This window comes from Neophocaena asiaeorientalis, unplaced genomic scaffold, assembly GCF_003031525.2.
Source record: "Neophocaena asiaeorientalis asiaeorientalis breed wild unplaced genomic scaffold, Neophocaena_asiaeorientalis_V1.1 scaffold327, whole genome shotgun sequence".
Lineage (NCBI taxonomy): Eukaryota > Metazoa > Chordata > Mammalia > Artiodactyla > Phocoenidae > Neophocaena > Neophocaena asiaeorientalis.
The window spans coordinates 5,292,107-5,311,591 of NW_020174560.1; the positions used below are offsets into that span (position 1 = coordinate 5,292,107).

Here is a 19,485-nt window from a genome sequence, read left to right on the forward strand (position 1 = left end):
TTATGTTGTGTGGCTTGAAGGCTATTTTCACAGTTCAGGGAGTTTATGAGTTTGTCCTGTGTTCAGCCAAAGACCAGAGGCTCAGATGTTCCCTCTCCTTTTGCTTCTTGGGCATCTGCACAGTCTTCCAGAGCATCAGGACAAACTATGGTTTTTGCAGTTTTCTCTGATATTTCTGTTAAATGTTTGACTGGTTTCATTTATTACAAACCCATAGGTAACATCATACTCAGTGGTGAAAAGCTAAAACCTTTTCTCTAAAGCAGGAACAAAACAAGGATGTGCACTCTAGCCACATCTGTTCAACATAGTATTGGAAGTCTGAGCCACAGCAGTCAGACAAGAAAAAGAAATAAAAGGCATCCAAATTGGAAGGGAAGAAGTAAAACTGTCACTGTTTGCAGATGACATGATACTGTACATAGAAAACCGTAAAGTCTGCATCAAAAAATTATTTGAATTAATAGATGAATTCAGTAAAATTGCAGGATACAAAATTAGTATTCAGAAATCTGTTGATTTTCTATACACTAATAGTGAACTATCAGAAATAGAAAGCAAGAAACTAATTTATTTTAAATTACATCAAAAAGAATAAAATACCTAGGAATAAACTTAACCAAAGAAGTGAAAGACCTATACTGTGAAGATTATAAATCATTGATGAAGGAAATTGAAGATGGTACAAAGAAATAGAATGTTATCTCATGTTCCTGGGTTGGAAGACTTAATATTGTTAAAATGTCCACACTACTCAAAGCAATCTGTGGATTTAATGCAATCCCTTTCAAAATACCTGTGACATTTTTCACAGAACTAGGACAAATAATCCTAAAATTCGTATGGAACCACAAAAGACCCTGAATTGCCAAAGCAATCTTGAGAAAAAAGAACAAAGCTGGAGGTGTCATACTCCTTGACTTCAGACTGTACTACAAAGCTACAGTAATCAAAATAGCATGATACTGGCTCAGAAACAGACATATAGATCAACAGAACAGAATAGAGTGCCCAAAAATAAACCCATGCACTTATGGTCCATTAATCTACGACAGAGGAGTCAAGAATATACAATGGAGAAAAGACAGTCTCTTCAATAAATGGTGTTGGGAAAACTAGACAGCTATATACATGTAGAATGTATGAAAAAGAATGTATAAAAGAATGAAATTAGAACGTTTTCTCACTCCATGTATAAAAATAAACCCCAAATGGATTAAAGACCTGAAGCCATAAAACTCATAGAATAGAACATAGGCAGAACATTCTTTGACATAAATCATAGCAATATTTTTTTGGATCTGTCTTCTAAGGCAAAAGAAACAAAAGCAAAAATAAACAAGTGGGACCTAATTCAACTTAAAAGCTTTTACGCAGCAAAGGAAATGATTGACAAAACGAAAAGACAACCTACTGAATGGGAGAAAATATTTGCAAGTGATATGACTGAGAAGGGGTTAATATCCAAAATATATAAATAGTGCTTGCAACTAAATATCAAAAAAACAAACAGCCTGATTGAAAAATGGGCGGGGAATTCCTTGATGGTCCAATGGTTAAGACTCCACGCTTTTACTGTCGAGGGCTTGGGTTCAGTCCCTGGTCGGGGAACTACAATATCCCACAAGCCCTGCAGCAAAAAAAGGGGGTGCAGAAGACCTGAATAGACATTATTCCAAAGAAGATATACAGATGGCCCAACAGGTACGTGAAAAAATGCTCAACATTGCTAATTATCAGAGAAATACAAATCAGAACCACAATGAGATATCACCTTGACACCTGTCAGAATGACTATCATCAAAAAGTCTACAAATAATAAATGTGGGGCTTCCCTGGTGGCGCAGTGGTTGAGAATCTGCCTGCTGATGCAGGGGACACGGGTTCGAGCCCTGGTCTGGGAAGATCCCACATGCCGCGGAGCGGCTGGGCCCGTGAGCCATAACTACTGAGCCTGCGCATCTGGAGCCTGTGCTCCTCAACAGGAGAGGCCGCGACAGTGAGAGGCCCGCGCACCGCGATGAGGAGTGGCCCCCACTCGCCGCAATTGGAGAAAGCCCTCGCACAGAAACGAAGACCCAACACAGCCAAAAATAAATAAATAAATTTATAAAAAAAAAAAAATAATAAATGTGGCAAGGATGTGGAGGAAAGGGAACCCTAGTATACTGTTGGTGGGAATGTAAATTGGTGCATGCAGTATGGAAAACAGAATGGAGTTTCCTCAAAAAAACTAAAAATAGAACTACCTTATCATCCAACAATTCCACTTCTGGGTATACATTTGAAGAAAATGAAAACACTAATTTGAAAAGGTAACATGTATCCCAGTTATAGCATTGTAGCAGCATTATTTACAATAGCCAAGATATGGAAGCAACCTAAGTGTTCATCAACAGATGAATGGTTAAAGAAGATATGGTGTATATATATATATATATATATATACATACACACACACACACACACACACACACACACACAATGGGATATATCTTAGCTGTAAAAAAGAATGAAATTCTGCCATTTGCAACAATGTGGATGAAATAAGTCAGACAGAGAAAGACAAATACTCTGTTATCACTTTTATGTAGACTCTAAAATGTAAATGAATTTACATAACAAAACAGAAACAGACTCACAGATATAGAAAACAAACTAGTGGTTACCAGTGGGAAGAGAGAAGGGGGGATGGATAAGATCGTGTTGTGGGATTAACAGATGCAAACTACTATGTATAAAATAAATGAGCAACAAGGATATATTTTACAGCACAGGGAAATATAGCCATTATTTTGTAATAACTTATTTTTTTAAAATAAATTTATTTATTTATTTTTGGCTGTGTTGGGTCTTCGCTGCCGCACGCAGGCCCTCCCCAGCTGCAGCAAGTGGGGGCTACTCTTCATTCGGTGCACGGGCCTCTCACTGCGGCGGCCTCTCCTGTTGCAGAGCACGGCCTCCAGGCACACATGCTTCAGTAGTTGTGGCTTGCAGGCTCCAGAGCGCAGGCTCAGCAGCTGTGGCACACGGGCCCAGTTACTCCATGGCATGTGGGATCCTCCAGGACCAGGGCTCGAACCTGCGTCCCCTGCACTGTCAGGTGGATTCCCAACCACTGAGCCACCAGGGAAGTCCCTGTAATAACTTTAAATGGAGTATAATCTATAAAAATATTGAATCATTCTGTTGTACACCTGCAACTATTATAATATTGTAAGTCAACCGTGCTTCAATAAAAATAGTTTGGCTGCTCTACTTCAATTTTTGCTGGTCTGCCTCTATTGATATTACACCAAGCTGTCATTCTCCATGGATTGGTAGCTGATTGATCTGTTTTTGACAGTGCCCTGGGGCATAAATTGCTCCATAGTCTGATCCAAATAAAGTTAGGCACCTTGGCAAGAGCATTCCTTGGCATCATTCAGGTCTGATTCCTTGAGGCAACAATTGCTACCTGTTTCTTATTCATACTTAAAGAGACACTCTTGCTATATGTACATATATGACCTAGGCTTAATTTTTTTTTTTTAATTTATTTTTGGCTGCTTTGGTTCTTTGTTCCTGTGCACAGCTTTCTCTAGTTGCGGCGAGTGGGGGCTACTCTTTGTTGCAGTGTGCAGGCTTCTCATTGCGGTGGCTTCTCTTGTTGCAGAGCACAGGCTCTAGGCGTGCGGACTTCAGTAGTTGTGGCACACGGGCTCTAGAGCACAGGCTCAGTAGTTGTGGCGCACGGGCTTAGTTGCTCCGCGGCATGTGAGATCTTCCCGGACCAGGGCTTGAACCCGTGTCCCCTGCGTTGGCAGGCAGATTCTTAACCACTGCGCCACCAGGGAAACCCCTAGGCTTAATTTTTAAACCTGGATTGATGAAGCAGGCTTCAACTGTTACAAAATGCAGCTTCAGTTTTTGAGCATGTGACTTGCTGAGATCTTGCTACACCCTAAAATATGTATTCATTGTCCAACTGCTTTTAAGTGCATTTATAGTCTTTATAGGTTAAGCATTTCTTTCTGGCTTGCGTCTTAGTCATTGTAGATCACCTAATTTAGTTTATTATATACTTATTGGTAAAACTGGCTAGTATTTTCAGATCTAACATTGAATAAAGGTTTTAAACATCAAAATGATGATTTTGCTCTAGTAAACTGTATACACAGTGTCTGCTAGTATAGATATTGCTTTAGAAGTCAGACAATGGAGTGAGGGCTCTTAAATGTTTTTAAGGTGGTAAACAGCATCGCCTTAAAATGGAACAAATTTAAAATAACATTGTGTTGGTTTTTAAGTTTTTAATTATTTTAACTGTGACATTTTTAGAAATAAATCATACTTTATGTGTATGTGTCACTTACAGCCTTACTCCCCTGCTTCAGCTCTGAGGATTGTTGTTATTAAAACCCTTTCTGTGTAATAGTTTTATTTTCGGATTGGTTGTTATATAGAAAAGTATTAACTTATCTTCCCAAAGAGAGAAGTTCAGCTGATGGAGCCTTGTGTTGCTACTTCAGCTTCTTATTTAGTTTTTGCCTCAGTAGCATTATTTGCATGAGTTAAAACTGATAATAGAATTTCAATCTGGGGAAAGATAATAAACTAAAGAAAATGACAAGTCTGCTGGGAAAGTAATTAAAGATGGATAGTCAAACTACTGTTTAGTCAGAGTATAAACTTGCTGAGATTGTAGGAACTGTGTGTGATATGGTTTTTTACTTTCCTATAGAAATCCTGAATTGACTATGGGACTTCTGCCAGTTTTAATTTTAATTAATTAGGTTATTTTTGAGAGAAGAGATAGGGAAAAGGAACAAAAATATGTTCTGTATTTTCTCTTGACTTTGAGAATAACAGGGGGAGAGAGAGAGACAGAGAGAAGGTAGGAGCAATGTGGGAAGGACAGCCAGAAAAGCAGTGTGCTCTCTACATTTTTTAAAGTGTGAACAGGTAGCCACTCTTTAAACAACAGAGATCCAACACTAACCATGCAGAGTTAATCTTTACAAAATATAAACTGAGTTTAGAATTGTAATCCACTAAAATTTATTGTAGTTATTATGACATTTTATTAAGAGATGGTAAGCCATTTGTGTAAATTGTTGTAGTAGGTATTACAGCTAAATTGAACATTTCTAGGGTCAGCTGGAGGCAGAGAAGAGAAGAACTGAACCATAATAGGAAGCTTCTCTGAGGCTTCATAGCCCAGAGGTCAGAGGAGGCTGGGACTTTACATTTGTATAGCAGGGATACCACAGTTCAAGGATGCAGCAGCCCCTGGCTGATAGGTAGGCTTGTCTCTTAGTGTTGGAGCCAAGACAGAGTTGATGCTTGAGTCTAGTGCATAGTACCTTCTGGGCAGTGGTGTTTGGGTGCATGAAATTAGATGTTTTGGCTTAAAAATCAATACCCATGACTGGTTCAAGAGATAGTCATTATATCTTCACCTTGGCAGGGCCATTTGTATGGCCATATTTGCTCTCCTTTTGTCTCTAGCTGCTTCCTTCAGTTGTTACCCAGGTCACATAGGTGGAAGCCACTTAAAGCCTGGGATAGAAGACTTTATATCTTCGTGAGTGTTTCATTTAATCAGATTGCTTTCTTCCTAATACCAGGAACTGATGCTTTGCACATTCATGTTGTAGTCTGTCTAAGTGCTGCTGCCTGGAATTGGGCAGCATGGTGCCTCTGCCAAATCTAGCTGTGATGGGCATACTGAACGAGTAGGGTGGGGGTTTGATGCCCTACAATGAGGGAAGAAGCCCTAGGACCTTTTGACAAAAAGAGGGGGCGGTTAAGTTTAGAAACAGGCAAAACACTTCTTTGGGGTTAGAAGTCAGGATATGGGTTATCCTTGTGGACGGGAATGGGTAGTTATTGGAAGGAGAGCAAAAAAAGGGCTCTGGGATGCTGGTAATATTCTGCTTGTTGATCTGGGTGTTGGGTACATTGGTATGTTATATTTGTGACCACTCATTGACCTGTACACTTATGACCTGTGTAGTTTTCTGTATGCATGATATACTTCAATATAAAGTTAAAAAAGAAAAGTTTGTCGTAGTTCATTTCTGCATATATGATGGTCCTAATTGTCCATAATTAGGAATTGGATAAATAGGGTCTGGTTAAATTGTGTTGTGTTCCTTATACCCCTGAGAAATACAATGTAGGTATGTTTGAGAATGAATAATTCTATATGTACTTACATTAAGCTGTTACTAATAAAGGAAATTTCAGAAGGTATATCCCACTTATGTAAAAATAAACCATTATACACAATGCTTGTATATATATAGAAAATATCTTGAAGGACACACACTAAATAATTAACAGTGGTTAGCCTTGAGGATTGGTTTATGGGTAATGTAACAAAGTGGGGAACATTGAACTTTTACGTGAGTATTTTTTACTGTGAGCATGGGTTACTCTTATGGTAAAACCAATACTAAATTCTAAATACTTTTTGGGAGGAATAATGTTGCTATTCTGGTAAAATCTCCAAAGTGTGATTAAAGAAGAAGAGGAATTGTGGGAGTAGAGACCCCCCAGAAGAGTTAATGTACTTCTCCCTTATTCCACCTCAGAGGGCAAGGCAGATTTTAATGAGCTTGAATAAACAAAGTGAATATAGGCACTTGATGTAAAGTAGAACTAAACTGCCTTTCCAATTGTCATTTTAGTTGATCCAGAGTACCAGAAGGAAGCAGAACAGAGACATCGAGAATTGGCAGCTAAAGCTGGAGGATTTAATGACTTTGCGACTTTAGCTGTCATCTTTGAACAGTGCAAATCAAGGTATGTGAGATAGTTCTTCGTACTGGAAAGTGTTAGTTTGAAATATATCTTCAATATAGTATATTACTTTAGATAGTAAGGTTCAGTGGGAATGATACTGACCTCAAGGTATTTTTGTGAACATTAGTGGGATTTCTCTGTCAGGTGACTATGACTTAGTAGTCATTTATTGCATAACATTAGTTCTCTTCTTTCTTCTCCCCCTAAACCTTTCCTGAAAACTGACCTTATAGAATTTTGGCTCTGTATAAGTAGCTTAGTTGAGAAAATGATTGGATATTTGTTAAAGCGTATATGAATAAAAAGGAACCCATTTCCAAATCATGTTTTTTTTTTTTTTTTTTTTTTTCCAAATCATGTTTTAATTCACTTAGAGGCACCTGCATTAACTTGTTAAAGCATATATGAATAAAAAGAAACCCATTTTACGAATCATGTTTTAATTCACTTAGAGGCACCTGCATTAATTTGTTTTTTCAAATTCCTTAAAGTGCTTTTTAATTAATTGGACAGGTCTCATAAAAGAGCTGACAGTTGCCTATGGGTTTCTAGTTGTGTAATAGAAATGAGAACGTTAGACTGTCTTTCACTCATAGAAGATATTTTTGAGACACCAATATTTTTGTTTTGCAGTGGAGCTCCAGCTTCGTGGTGCCAGAAACATTGGATTCATTGGAGGTGCTTATTTTCTGCATTTCGTGTTGAAGCTCAACTTAGAGAACTGATCAGGAAGCTTAAACAGGTGATTGCTATGATGTTTTTTTCCTTGAGTAGCATTTTGGCAAGGCCTTCTGAGTACTCTACCCCAAACCATGTATATCATAAGGTGTTGAAGAATGGTTTGTAGGAACAGGCACCGTTCCTGACCCTGTGCGAGCACACAGCTCTGTTATCCCTTATCCTTTTGGGAGGCTCTTTTCCTGGCCTCGGGTAATTTCCTCACATTCATATGCTTACCATTACTCAGTTGAACTCTTGAGGCCCTTCTGCATATCTCTGGAGTTCTCTATGCAGATCTCTTCTCTCCTGAACTCTGGCCTGGGAACTTTAGCCATCCTGGTCTTCCTGGATTCTCAGCTCAGTCTCTTTAAGTCTGGGAGTTCTCCATGTTCCACTTGGGTTTTTCCTTTCCTGCACCTTCGTCCAGAATCTTTCTCAAGGTTGACTGTAAGCTGGGGCAGTTGTTGGACTTACTTCATTTATTTTCCCTACTTCATTTATTTCTCAGAGGTCACTGTCCTTTATTGCTTGATATATAGTGTTTTGGAGGTGATTATTTCATATGCTTTGTCCATTTTTTGGTTGGTTCAAGCAGAAGGGTAAATCTGGTCCGTCTTACTCCATATTGGCCAGAAACAGAAGTCTTTAGAAATGTGGATTTTTCAAACTAAAAGATTATTTCAAATTGTTCTGTGAGATTTACCACTGTACATGTATTCTTTCTATAGCAAAGTGACTTCCCAAGAGAGACCTTTGAAGGCCCTAAACATGAAGTACTGCGAAGATGTCTTTGTGCAGGTTATTTCAAAAATGTAGCTCGCAGGTAAGCAGTAAGAGCTTGAGAGATGGATAGAGAAATACAACCATATTTGATGATAATATTAAATATTTAATATTAAAGACAGTTTGATTTAAACTCTGTTTAAATCAAATTATGATGACATCAACTACAGTGACCCTTTTCATAATTGTCACTTGTGCAAGGGGAGCTGCAGTGGCTGAGAGCAAGATATTGAAGCTCATGTGGGGCAGGAGGGGAGTCTGTAGGACAGCTGTCCAGCATGGGGTATTAGTGCCTAAGTTGAGTGACACTGGTTTTCTTGCAGAGGGGTGGCTCTTTGTGGAGTGTGAAAGCCAAATAGGTTGAAGATGGCATCCCTGAGGAAGGGTAGTTTGGTGTGGAATGTCAGGTCTTGAGCAGGATTGGGGAAGGTACTCACATGGGAGTTACTTGGTATTGAGTGTCAGAGTCTGAGTGTAGGGAGGGAGGCCATCTTTGTAGGGGAAGGGGTAAGAGTGGTGGTGATGGGAATTCGTTATATACAGGGGAATTGATCACATAATTGAATATATTAAGGCAAATGGTGAAGGGAGTTAGAAATGCTGAAAGGGAGAAAACAATAATGAGCCCTGTGGAGTTGATTGGAATTTCAGGTATTATGGGTTTTTTAATTAATTAATTTATTTATTTATTTATGGCTGCATTGGGTCTTCGTTGCTGCACACGGACTTTTTCTAGTTGTGGCGAGTGGGAGCTACTCTTCGTCGTGGTGCGCGAGCTTCTCATGCGGTGGCTTCTCTTGTTGCGGAGCGCAGGCTGTGGGTGCGTGGGCTTCAGTAGTTGTGGCACACAGGCTCAGTAGTTGTGGCTCATGGGCTCTACAGCACAGGTTCGGTAGTTGTGGCGCACGGGCTTAGTTGCTCCGCAGCATGTGAGATCTTCCCGGACCAGGGCTCAAACCTGTGTCCCCTGCATTGGCAGGCAGATTCTTAACCACTGCACCATCAGGAAAGTCTGGTATACAGTGTTTACTATAGTTAGATGGATGGATAGATAGATATGGTAATAAAAATAGATGGTACTCTGTGTGTGTGTGTGTGTATGTGTGTATAATATGTATTTGTATGTATGTAAATATGTAACCTAACTATGAGATGGACTGGAAGCAATGACACTATAATAGCAATGAATATACTTTGTGCCCAGATCTTGACTTGGAACAACCATCTGCCACATAAAAGACCCAGGGCTCTTTGAAGAAATAGGGCTGGGAAAGTACATGATGAGCCCGAAATATCTTATTTTGCCAGCAAGCAAAGTAGTGATCAGTGAAGGTTGAGGCCATGTCAGGAGTACAAAGGAGCCAGCTTGAATAGGTCCCAGGTGATCAAAGATGGGATATTTTGAGCATTGAAATAAATAATGATAGTAATGGATTATATAACCCATTGAATAAAATGTGAAATCATGGGTCTATAATCATATAAATTAATAAATGAGTAAATTAAAAGTTTAATGACAAATAGAATTATTTACATAGTTGAGCACCTCTCCACAAAACTCTCGTTAATTACAAAGGGAAAAAGTAACTTCTCACTGAAGAAGCCTGGCAGATGTTACCTAAATCAAGCAACAAATCAAAATCATGTTCCTCCTGATAGGAGATAATGAAAACACAGCATCACTTCTGTGATATTCCTGCCAAAGATCTGTAACCTGAATCTAATCATCCTAAAACAGACAAAATCAAATTGAGGCACATACTACAAAATAACTAGCTCATAATTTAAAGGTGTCAAGATCATGAAGGTCAAAGGAAGACTGGGGAGTATTGCAGAATGAAGGAGACTAAGGGGCCATAAAATGTAAAGGCAGTAAATGATTCTGAACTGGATCCTTTTACTATAAAGGATATTATTAGGACATTTGGTAAACTTCATTGGGTTCTGAGGATTAGATGCTAGTAATGTGTCAGTGTTAATTCCCTGGTTTTGATGGTTGTATTATGGTTATATAGGAGAATATTCTTGATTATAGGAAATGCACACTCAGGTATTTGGGGATGATGGGTCATAAGTTTGGCTACTAACTTTCAAATGGTTCAAGAAAAAAGATTTTTGTACTGTCCAAATATGTACTGTGTAGATATATATACAAATAATTATAATGCAGTCTGATCTGGGTTATAATAGGAATATATGTGAAGTTCTGTAGGAAATCAGTTGTGATGATTGAGCTCTAAGGTATAATTTTGACAAGTTTTTGGAATAACATATATATAGGGAAGTATAGAAGAGGATAAGAATTTAAAGTTAACACGAATTAGAAAAAATGCAGATGAAATGTTCTAATTATCATATATTTTTTTGAATTTTTGAATTTTATTTATTTTTTTATACAGCAGGTTCTTATGAGTTATCCATTTAATACGTATTAGTGTATACATGTCAATCCCAGTCCCCCAGTTCATCCCACCACCACCACCGCCCACTCCACCGCCACTATCCCCCGCTTGGTGTCCATACATTTGTTCTCTACATCTCTGTTTCAATTTCTGCCCTGTAAACCAGTTCATCTGTACCATTTTTCTAGGTTCCACATATGTATATTAATATATGATATTTGGTTTTCTTTTTATGACTTACTTCACTCTGTATGACAGTCTCTAGATTCATCCACGTCTCTACAAATGACCCAGTTTCGTTCCTTTTTATGGCTGAGTAATACTCCATTGTATATATGTACCACATCTTCTTTATCCATTCGTCTGTCGATGGGCATTTAGGGTGCGTCCATGACCTGTCTATTGTAAATAGTGCTGCAGTGAACAGTGGGGTGCATGTGTCTTTTTGAATTATGGTTTTCTCTGGGTATATGCCCAGTAGTGGGATTGCTGGGTTATACGGTAATTCTATTTTTAGTTTTTTAAGGAACCTCCATACTGTTCTCCGTAGTGGCTGTATCAATTTACATTCCCACCAACAGTGCAAGAGGGTTCCCTTATTTTTTGTTCTAGTTCTGAAAACAATGCCATTGGTAATTTGATAGGGATTGCATTGAATCTGTAGATTGCTCTGGGTAGTATAGTCATTTTCACAATATTGATTCTTCCAATCCAAGAACATGGGATATCTCTCCATTTGTTTGTATCATATTTAATTTCTTTCATCAGTGTCTTATAGTTTTCTGCATACAGGTCTTTTGTCTCCCTAGGTAGGTTTATTCCTAGGTATTTTATTCTTCGTGTTGCAGTGGTAAATGGTAGTGTTTCCTTAATTTCTCTTTCAGATTTTTCACCATTAGTGTATAGGAATGCAAGAGATTTCTGTGCATTAATTTTGTATCCTGCAACTTTACCAAATTCATTGATTAGCTCTACTAGTTTTCTAGTAGTTTTCTTAGGATTCTCTATGTATAGTATCATGTCATCTGCAAACAGTGACAGTTTTACTTCTTCTTTTCCAATTTGTATTCCTTTTATTTCTTTTTCTTCTCTGATTGCCATGGCTAGGACTTCCAAAACTATGTTGAATAATAGTGGTGAGAGTGGACATCCTTGTCTTGTTCCTGATCTTAGAGGAAATGGCTTTCAGTTTTTCACCACTGAGAATGATGTTTGCTGTGGGTTTGTCGTATATGGCCTTTATTGTGTTGAGGTAGGCTCCCTCTGTGCCCACTTTCTGGAGAGTTTTTATCATAAATGGGTGTTGAATTTTGTCAGAAGCTTTTTCTGCATCTTTTGGGGTGATCATATGGTTTTTACTTTTCAGTTTGTTAGTATGGTGTATCACACTGATTGTTTTGCCTATATTGAAGAATCCTTGCATCCCTGGGATAAATCCCGCTTGATCATGGTGTATGATCCTTTTAATGTGTTGTTGGATTCTGCTTGCTGGTATTTTGTTGAGGATTGTTGCATCTGTGTTCATCAGTGATATTGGCCTGTAGTTTTCATTCTTTGTGACATCTTTGTCTGGTTTTGGTATCAGGGTGATGGTGGCCTCATAGAATGAGTTTGGGAGTGTTCCTTCCTCTGCAATTTTTTGGAAGAGTTTGAAGAGGTTGGGTGTTAGCTCTACTCTAAATGTTTGATAGAATTCATCTGTGACGGCATCTGGTCCTCGACTTTTGTTTGTTGGAAGATTTTTAATCACAGTTTCAATTTCATTACTTGTGATTGATCTGTTCATATTTTCTATTTCTTCCAGGTTCATTCTTGGAAGGTTATACCTTTCTAAGAATTTGTCCATTTTTTCCAGGTTGTCCATTTTATTGGCATGGAGTTGCTTGTAGTAGTCTCTTAGGATGCTTTGTATTTCTGTGGTGTCTGTTCTCCTTTTCCGTTTCTAATTTTATTGATTTGAGCCCTCTCCCTCTTTTTCATGATGAATCTGGGTAATGGTTTATCAATTTTGTTTTTCTTCTCAAAGAACCAGGTTTTAGTTTTATTGATCTTTGCTATTGATTTCTTTGTTTCTATTTCATTGATTTCTTTCCTTCTGCTAACTTTCGGTTTTGTTTGTTCTTCTTTCTCTAATTCCTTTAGTATGGTTAGATTGTTTGAGATTTTTCCTGTTTCTTGAGATAGGCTTGTATTGGTATAAACTTCCGTCTTAGAACTGCTTTTGCCGCATCCCATAGGTTTTGGATCATCGTGTTTTCACTGTCATTTGTCTCTAGGTATTTTTTGATTTCCTCTCTGATTTCTTCAGTGATCTCTTGGTTATTTAGTAACATGTTATTTAGCCTCCATGTGTTTGTGTTTTTTACGTTTTTTTTCCCTGTAATTGATTTCTAATCTCATAGCATTGTCAGAAAAGATGTTTGATATGATTTCAGTTTTCTTAAATTTACTGAGGCTTGATTTGTGAAACCAGTTTGATTGCTGTGTGTCTTGGTGTGTTTCTCCTTGGGTTTGTCCTGTATGGGACTCTGAGCTTCCTGGACTTGGGTGGCTATTTCCTTTCCCACGTTAGGGAAGTTTTCGACTATTATCTCTTCAAATATTTTCTCGGGTCCTTTCTCTCTCTCTCTCCTTCTGGGACCCCTATAATGCGAATGTTTTTGTGTTTAATGTTGTCCCAGAGGTCTCTTAGGCTGTCTTCATTTCTTTTCATTCTTGTTTCTTTTTCTGTTCCATGGCAGTGAATTCCATCATTCTGTCTTCCAGTTCACTTATCCGTTCTTCTGCCTCAGTTATTCTGCTATTGATTCCTTCTAGCTTATTTTTCATTTCAGTTATTGTATTGTTCATATCTGTTTGTTTGTTCTTTAATTCTTCTAGGTCTTTGTTAAACATTTCTTGCATCTTCTTGATCTTTGCCTCCATTCTTTTTCTGAGGTCCTGGATCATCTTCACTATCATTATTCTGAATTCTTTTCCTGGAAGGTTGCCTATCTCCACTTCATTTAGTTGTTTTTCTGGGGTTTTATCTTGTTCCTTCATCTGGTACATAGCCCTCTGCCTTTTCATCTTGTCCATCTTTCCGTGAATGTGGTTGTTGTTCCACAGGCTGCAGGACTGTAGTTCTTCTTGCTTCTGCTCTAATTATCGCATTTTAGAATAGTGAAAATTACCTATACCCTTGAAAGGAGATGTAGCATAATATAATGTGAAGAATACTGTATTTAAGTCAGAAGACCTATGTTTAGGACTTGCCTCATCATACATTAGCTCTTTGACTTGAGAAAGCTATCTAATTTATTTGAATCTCAGTTTTGAGCTTTTAATAAAGTACCTGGCTCTCAAAACTCATAGGCTTATTTGAGGTTTTATTATGAAAGCATTTTGGAAATTCTCAAGCACAAATACAATATTATTGTTAATATTGCTATTTATTGACCAGAAATGTTTATACTTAATTAAAATGACTATTTAAGTTGTATCATTAGTTCTTTTTTTTTTTTGGCTGCACTGCGCAGCTTGTGGAGTTTTAGTTCCCCAACCAGGGATCAAACCCAGGTCCTTGGCAGTGAGAGCACAGAGTCCTAACCACTGGACTGCCAGGGAATTCCCTGTATCATTAGTTTTAAGATGAATTGGTAGAGGGGACTTCCTTGGTGGCGCAGTGGTTAAGAATCTGCCTGCCAATGCAGGAGACACGGGTTTGAGCCCTGGTCTGGGAAGATCCCACATGTCGCGGAGCAACTAAGCCCGTGTGCCACAACTACTGAGCCTGCGCTCTAGAGTCCGCGAGCCACAACTACTGAGCCCATGTGCCACAACTACTAAAGCCCACACACCTAGAGCCTGTGCTCCACAACAAGAAAAGCCACTGCGATGAGAAGCACGTGCACACAGCAAAGAGTAGCCCCCACTCGCTGCAACTTGAGAAAACCTGCGCGGAGCAATGAAAACCCAATGCAGCCAAAAATTAATTAATTAATTGATTAAGAAAAAGAGATCAATTGGTAGAGAAGTTATAGTGACAGTTGAATAAATATAAACCTCTGCTTATAGCAATCTTTGTAGTAGAACATATAATTTTTCATCATTAGTGCTCTACAGTGAAACTTATTTAGTGCTCTAAACTTATTTCATTGCTTTTACTGTTCTTGTCTTTATCCTTTGGTGTTTTGGTTCTTAGGTCTGTTGGGAGAACGTTTTGCACAATGGATGGGCGTGGAAGCCCAGTTCACATTCATCCTTCCTCAGCAGTAAGTACCTTGTTTTTAATAAAAGGAAGAAATTTCCTTTTGTAAAGGAAGGTGTAGGAATTTCTTCCTTTTGTAAAGGTATAGGAATAAATAATATACAGACGTCTTCTACTTTTCTCTTTGGAGGATAAGTTTAGCATATATCTATATTACATAAAGGTATTGGTTGGCCTATGCCTCCTGTTTGATTGAAGAATATAGAAATTAATTCAGAAGAGTTTGGGCTGTTGGTATTTGGTTGGTCTAATGTGCAATAAGGCAGGTTATTGAATTATCATCCTTAAATGAATTCTTTTGTGTAGCTTCATGAACAGGAAACCAAACTTGAATGGATCATTTTCCACGAGGTATTAGTTACCACCAAAGTCTACGCAAGAATTGTGTGTCCAATCCGTTATGAATGGGTGAGAGACTTGTTACCCAAGTTGCATGAATTTAATGCACATGATTTGAGCAGTGTGGCCCGACGTGAAATGAGAGAAGATGCAAGAAGGAGGTGGACCAATAAGGAAAATGTAAAGCATCTAAAGGGTGAGTGAATCGCTTGTTCTAGAGCATAAGTGTCCAAATTCTCATATAATTACAGAAAAACTGTTACAGAGCTTAGATTCTGGCTCTGTCTCCTCAGAAAAGCAAAGAGTTGTCATGAGTCTCAGACTTACTTTGACTTCCTTCTTTCCTTCCAGTTAATCATGTTTTCCTTAACCCCTCTGTTCAACAACATTATTATTATTATTATTTTAATTATTATTATTATTTTTTTTTGCATTTCTCGGGCCTCTCACTTCTTGTGGCCTCTCCCGTTGCAGAGCACAGGCTCCGGGCGCGCAGGCCCAGCAGCCATGGCTCACGAGCCTAGCCGCTCCACGGCATGTGGGATCTTCCTGGACCGGGGCACAAACCCGTGTCCCCTGCATTGGCAGGTGGACTCTCAACCACTGCGCCATCAGGGAAGCCCCAACAACATTATTAATAACAATATCTATTGAACTTTTTTGCCACATGCTAACAACTTGCATTACCCTATTAAATAGTTAAAATAACTCTGTGAAGTAACTGCATATCCCTACTTTATAGATGAGGAAATACTTAGCAGTATACAATAATTTGCTGACAATCCCAAAGCTAATATTTGGTGAATCTGGATTTTGAGTCCAAGGAATTTGACTCTGTGGCCTCTACTCTTAACTATTATGCCATATTGCTTCCCAGTGGTGCTTTACTATTTTTATTTTGTTTATAAAATTTTGTGAATTATTACTGCAGAACATCCTTTTTTTTTTCCAGGAGATTTTTCCTTGAAATGTTAGGTCCCTAGTGAGGCATAAACTGTTGTGGTACTGAACTAGGACAGAAAGCTTAATTCTCAGCTCACATATAAAAAGAGCTTTTCAGTAAAGCTTTTTGAGGCTGATTGATGGAGCAAATTGTATTATCCTTATTTAACATCACCGAGAAATAGAATGGTGGGGAATTTTGCCCAAGGTCATTGGAAATGTTAACTACTCTGTTTTTTTGTAGTGTATAACCACACTACATGTTTGACTTAGGGTCAATTTTTCTGACTCCTCAGACCTCTATGCTCTTATTTTATTTATTTATTTATTTATTCATTCATTCATTCATTTGGCTGCGCCAGGTCTTAGTTGTGGCACGCAGGATCTTTTTAGTTGCAGCATGTGGGATCTAGTTCCCTGACCAGGGATCGAACCCTGGCCGCCTGCACTGGGTGTGCAGAGTTTTAGCCACTGGACCACTTGGGAAGTCCTTTTATGCTCTTATTTTTATCCATCAATTATATCATTTCTTTTGAAAGGGCAAAATTTAATTTCCTTCTTTTCCCCTTAACATTAAAAAATCAGAGCATCTCTTTCTCTTAACATTTCTAATACTGAAACTCAAAACTAAAATTTTATTGGATTAATTTGTAATGTTTTCAGATGGAATACCAAAAGAAGTCCTAAAGAAAATGCAAAGAAGAAATGATGATAAATCCATATCAGACGCACGTGCTCGTTTCCTTGAGAGAAAGCAGCAGAGGTCCCAGGATCACAGTGACACCCTGAAGGAAACAGGCTAAGCAGTGAACCCTCCAATTCAGGAAGTAGGAAAAGCAGCCAGAAAATGTGCTTCTGCTTTGCCATTTATGTCAGACAGCACTACCAAGAGGAATTGGTCAGCAGCTGTTTTTAGCATACGAGTTAAAAGCAAATCAAAGCTCATCAGTACCAATAAATGGAATTTTCAAAGAAAAGATTGAGCTGCCATAGTCATAGGAAATAATATATGAAACCAATGAAAGACAATATATGTGATATTTTCCTCACTTCAATTTTGCTGGCCTTAACTGGTATCAAATGCAGTCAGTGAGATATTTTCAAAGAACATTGAATTGTATTTAATCAGCGTGTATTCCATTTGCATTGAAGCATTAAAAATTATTTTCCTTAAATCTCTTTAAGGCCTTCTTGTTGCTATTAGAATAGTATTATATCAGGTTATCAGGTATGTGACCATTTCCTTCTGAAGGCTGAACATAAAAGAGGTTTTTACTGAGCAATACTTAGATGTCTAACCGTTTAATTGCTACAGAGCTTTATAGATACTTAGAGAAAAGACTTAATCAATTAGTAAATAAGAAAATTGCCTATGGCAAGATTCTTTGTTGAATTAATATTAATCCTTAAGTTGATTTTTCTGGGATTATACAAATTCCTTTTTATATAAAAGTATATTGTTTAAAACAGTAGCTATAGCCATTAACCAAAGGACAGATGATATATATATGTTCTTTTTTTTAGCTGTCCCTACATACTTGTATCAGCACCATGTATGTAGGTGTGACAGTGTTTCAAACAGCCCTTCCACCTGGCCTACTCTCTTGCCTCCAGCAGCTTGGGTAGGACCATTTAAACATCTATTACGCCGATCTTGAAATGGGATTTTCAAAGCAGCCAACACTGCATCACCAGTGTTTCAAATTGGAACCTTGAGGCTAGTTAGTATCACACTCAGGCCACACTCAGCACTTGTCCACTCTGTTGTTTACTGCCTTGTATTCTAGTTATTTGTGTATTTGTCTGTCTCCCCCACTAGATTATACGCTCCTTGTGGGCAGGGACTATGTCTTTTTCATCTTTGTATCTTTCATGGCACCTAGCACAGTGCTTTGCACATAGTAGTCAATGTTTGTTAAATAAAGCTATTAGTGTCGTTCAAATTCAAAAGGCAGTATAATGTGTGTTTTTAGATATTTTCTGTAAAATTTAAGAATTTAAAATTTTAATAACTCACTCTTTCGCAGTTACTTCCTTTGGCGTCTAAACAATTTTCTGTTCAATGTTAGAAACTTGAAGTCTTTATTGAAAAATCACATGAGGACCCAAATCCATGTTTGTTCTTGAAGTAAGGTGAATGGTGATGGTTTCTTGGAACATTCCTAGCATTGTTAATTTGTTCTTCTAACCTTCAGTGCTCAAGACACTGTTTCAGCACATTAGTCCTATCAGTTTCTCTTCCCAGGTATGTATCAGTGCATTTCCTTAGACGTGGTAGGGGTGTATGTGGATTCTTGGAATTACAGCTCTTTTATTTCAGTAAGTTTTTATTAAGCACACATTCTAAATCTATAGTCTATATCTATAATTTCATCAGTTTTCCCAATCATGTCCTTTATAGCATTTTCCCCCAGTTCAGGATCCAGTCAAGAATTGTGTATTGTATTTAATCTCCTTTAATCTAGAAAAGGTCTTCTGTCTTTGTCTTTCACATTTAACATTTTTTAAAATTGAAGTGTAGGGAATTTGGGATTAACAGACACACACTACTATATATAAAGTAGGTAAACAATAAGGACCTGCTGTATAGCACAGGGAACTATATTCAGTATCTTATAATAACCTATAATGGAAAAGAATGTGAAAAAGAATATATATGTATGTATATATAGTTGAATTACTTTGCTGTACACCTGAAACATTGTAAATCAACTATACTTCAATTAAAAAATAATTTAAAAAGTAAACTGGAGTAAATTGACCTACAACGCTGTGTTATTTCCAGGTGCACAACACAGTGATTTGATATTTCTATACATTGCCAAATGATCATCACAATAAGTCTAGTTACCATCTGTCACCATACATAGATATTACAATATTATTGACTGTATTCCCCATGGTGTACATTTCATCCCGATGACTCATTTATTTTGTACCTCTGAAGGTACAGACCTGAAGAGTGTACCTCTTGGTCTCCCTCACCTATTTCACTCATCCCCCTACTCCTCCTTCTCCTCTGGCAGCCACCTGTTTGTTCTCTGTATCTATGACTCTTTCTGTTTTATGTTTGTTCATTTGTTTTATTTTTCAGATTCCACATATAAGTAAAATCATACGGTATTTGTCGTTCTCTGACTTATTTCACTTAGCATAATACCCTCTAGGTCCATTCATGTCGTTGCAAGTGGAAAGGTTTCTTTCTTTTTTTTTTTTATGGCTAATACTCCATTGTAAATATATATACCACATCTTCTTAAT

General features: G+C 37.8%; 1 protein-coding gene across 1 annotated transcript in view; it reads left to right on the plus strand.

The window, feature by feature from the left end:
* Nucleotides 1-18,178, plus strand: part of DHX40 (DEAH-box helicase 40) — a 50,647-nt gene extending 32,469 nt beyond the window's left edge. The window contains exons 13-18 of the mRNA XM_024757660.1: nucleotides 6,675-6,789; nucleotides 7,423-7,531; nucleotides 8,238-8,332; nucleotides 14,878-14,947; nucleotides 15,250-15,478; nucleotides 16,888-18,178. Of these exons, the coding sequence (XP_024613428.1) occupies nucleotides 6,675-6,789; nucleotides 7,423-7,531; nucleotides 8,238-8,332; nucleotides 14,878-14,947; nucleotides 15,250-15,478; nucleotides 16,888-17,027 (758 nt within the window). The 3' untranslated portion in view covers nucleotides 17,028-18,178. The remainder of the gene's footprint in view (nucleotides 1-6,674; nucleotides 6,790-7,422; nucleotides 7,532-8,237; nucleotides 8,333-14,877; nucleotides 14,948-15,249; nucleotides 15,479-16,887) is intronic.
* Nucleotides 18,179-19,485: the final 1,307 nt, after the last annotated feature.